The sequence below is a fragment of the Pterocles gutturalis genome, unplaced genomic scaffold, assembly GCF_000699245.1.
Source record: "Pterocles gutturalis isolate BGI_N339 unplaced genomic scaffold, ASM69924v1 scaffold31388, whole genome shotgun sequence".
Classification (NCBI taxonomy): Eukaryota; Metazoa; Chordata; class Aves; order Pterocliformes; family Pteroclidae; genus Pterocles; species Pterocles gutturalis.
In genome coordinates, this window is record NW_010121446.1 from 1 (window position 1) to 691 (window position 691).

At 60.3% G+C, this 691-nt stretch overlaps 1 protein-coding gene across 1 annotated transcript in view; it reads right to left on the bottom strand.

The window, feature by feature from the left end:
- Nucleotides 1–578: 578 nt before the first annotated feature.
- LOC104464522 (sorting nexin-27-like) overlaps nucleotides 579–691 on the bottom strand; it is a gene marked incomplete at both ends in the record, with an annotated part of 832 nt that continues 719 nt past the window's right edge. Inside the window, one exon of the mRNA XM_010077255.1 lies at nucleotides 579–638. Coding sequence (XP_010075557.1) covers nucleotides 579–638 — 60 coding nt within the window. The remainder of the gene's footprint in view (nucleotides 639–691) is intronic.

The following is a 691-nucleotide window of genomic DNA, read 5'->3' on the forward strand; positions in this document are numbered from 1 at the left end:
GGAGGAGAGGACAGGGGAAGGTAGCACGGTGCTCGGGATGAAGACAACGGTGCTGGCTCGCGTGCATCTCCCCGCCCGGAGCTCAGAGCCGGGTCTAAGCGCCGCTTCGACAGGAGAAGGCTGAGCACGCAGCCTCAGGCTGGGATTCAGAAAAAAAAAAAAAACACAACAAACCAACCCCAAACCTCTCTGTGCTTCTCAGCAGCTTTCCGCCGGAGGCTCCCGCAACCCTTTCTGAATAATTCAAAACCTGCATCATCTCTCCGGCGGATGGACGCTTTGCCACCTGCATTCAGAGGCCGGGGAGTGACCGGCTGCAGTCGCGCAGCCTGGGAACTGGTTATCCTGGTCAGTCGTGCCCACGCGAGGCTTTCCCAGCACGGGGAGCTCCCCACTCCGCTTGCAGCATGCCCTCCACCGACAGAGCCGGGTGCTCTGAAAGCCGCTCGGTTCCCCTTGTGCTCCCCGGTCCGATTATTCCCCGTACCAAGCTGCCGTGAAGGACGGGGCAGAAACGCTCGCTGCTAAAAGCCGCCGGTAAAAGGCGAAGCCGTTTCCCTGCAGCGACGGGTTCTTACCTCCTTCCTCCACTTGAGCTCGCAGAAAACCCGTTCGAAGCACTCGTGCATGTAGTTGAACTGCAAAGAGAAAGCGGAGGTGTCTCAGCGCCGGCTCCAGCCAGCCGTCCTGG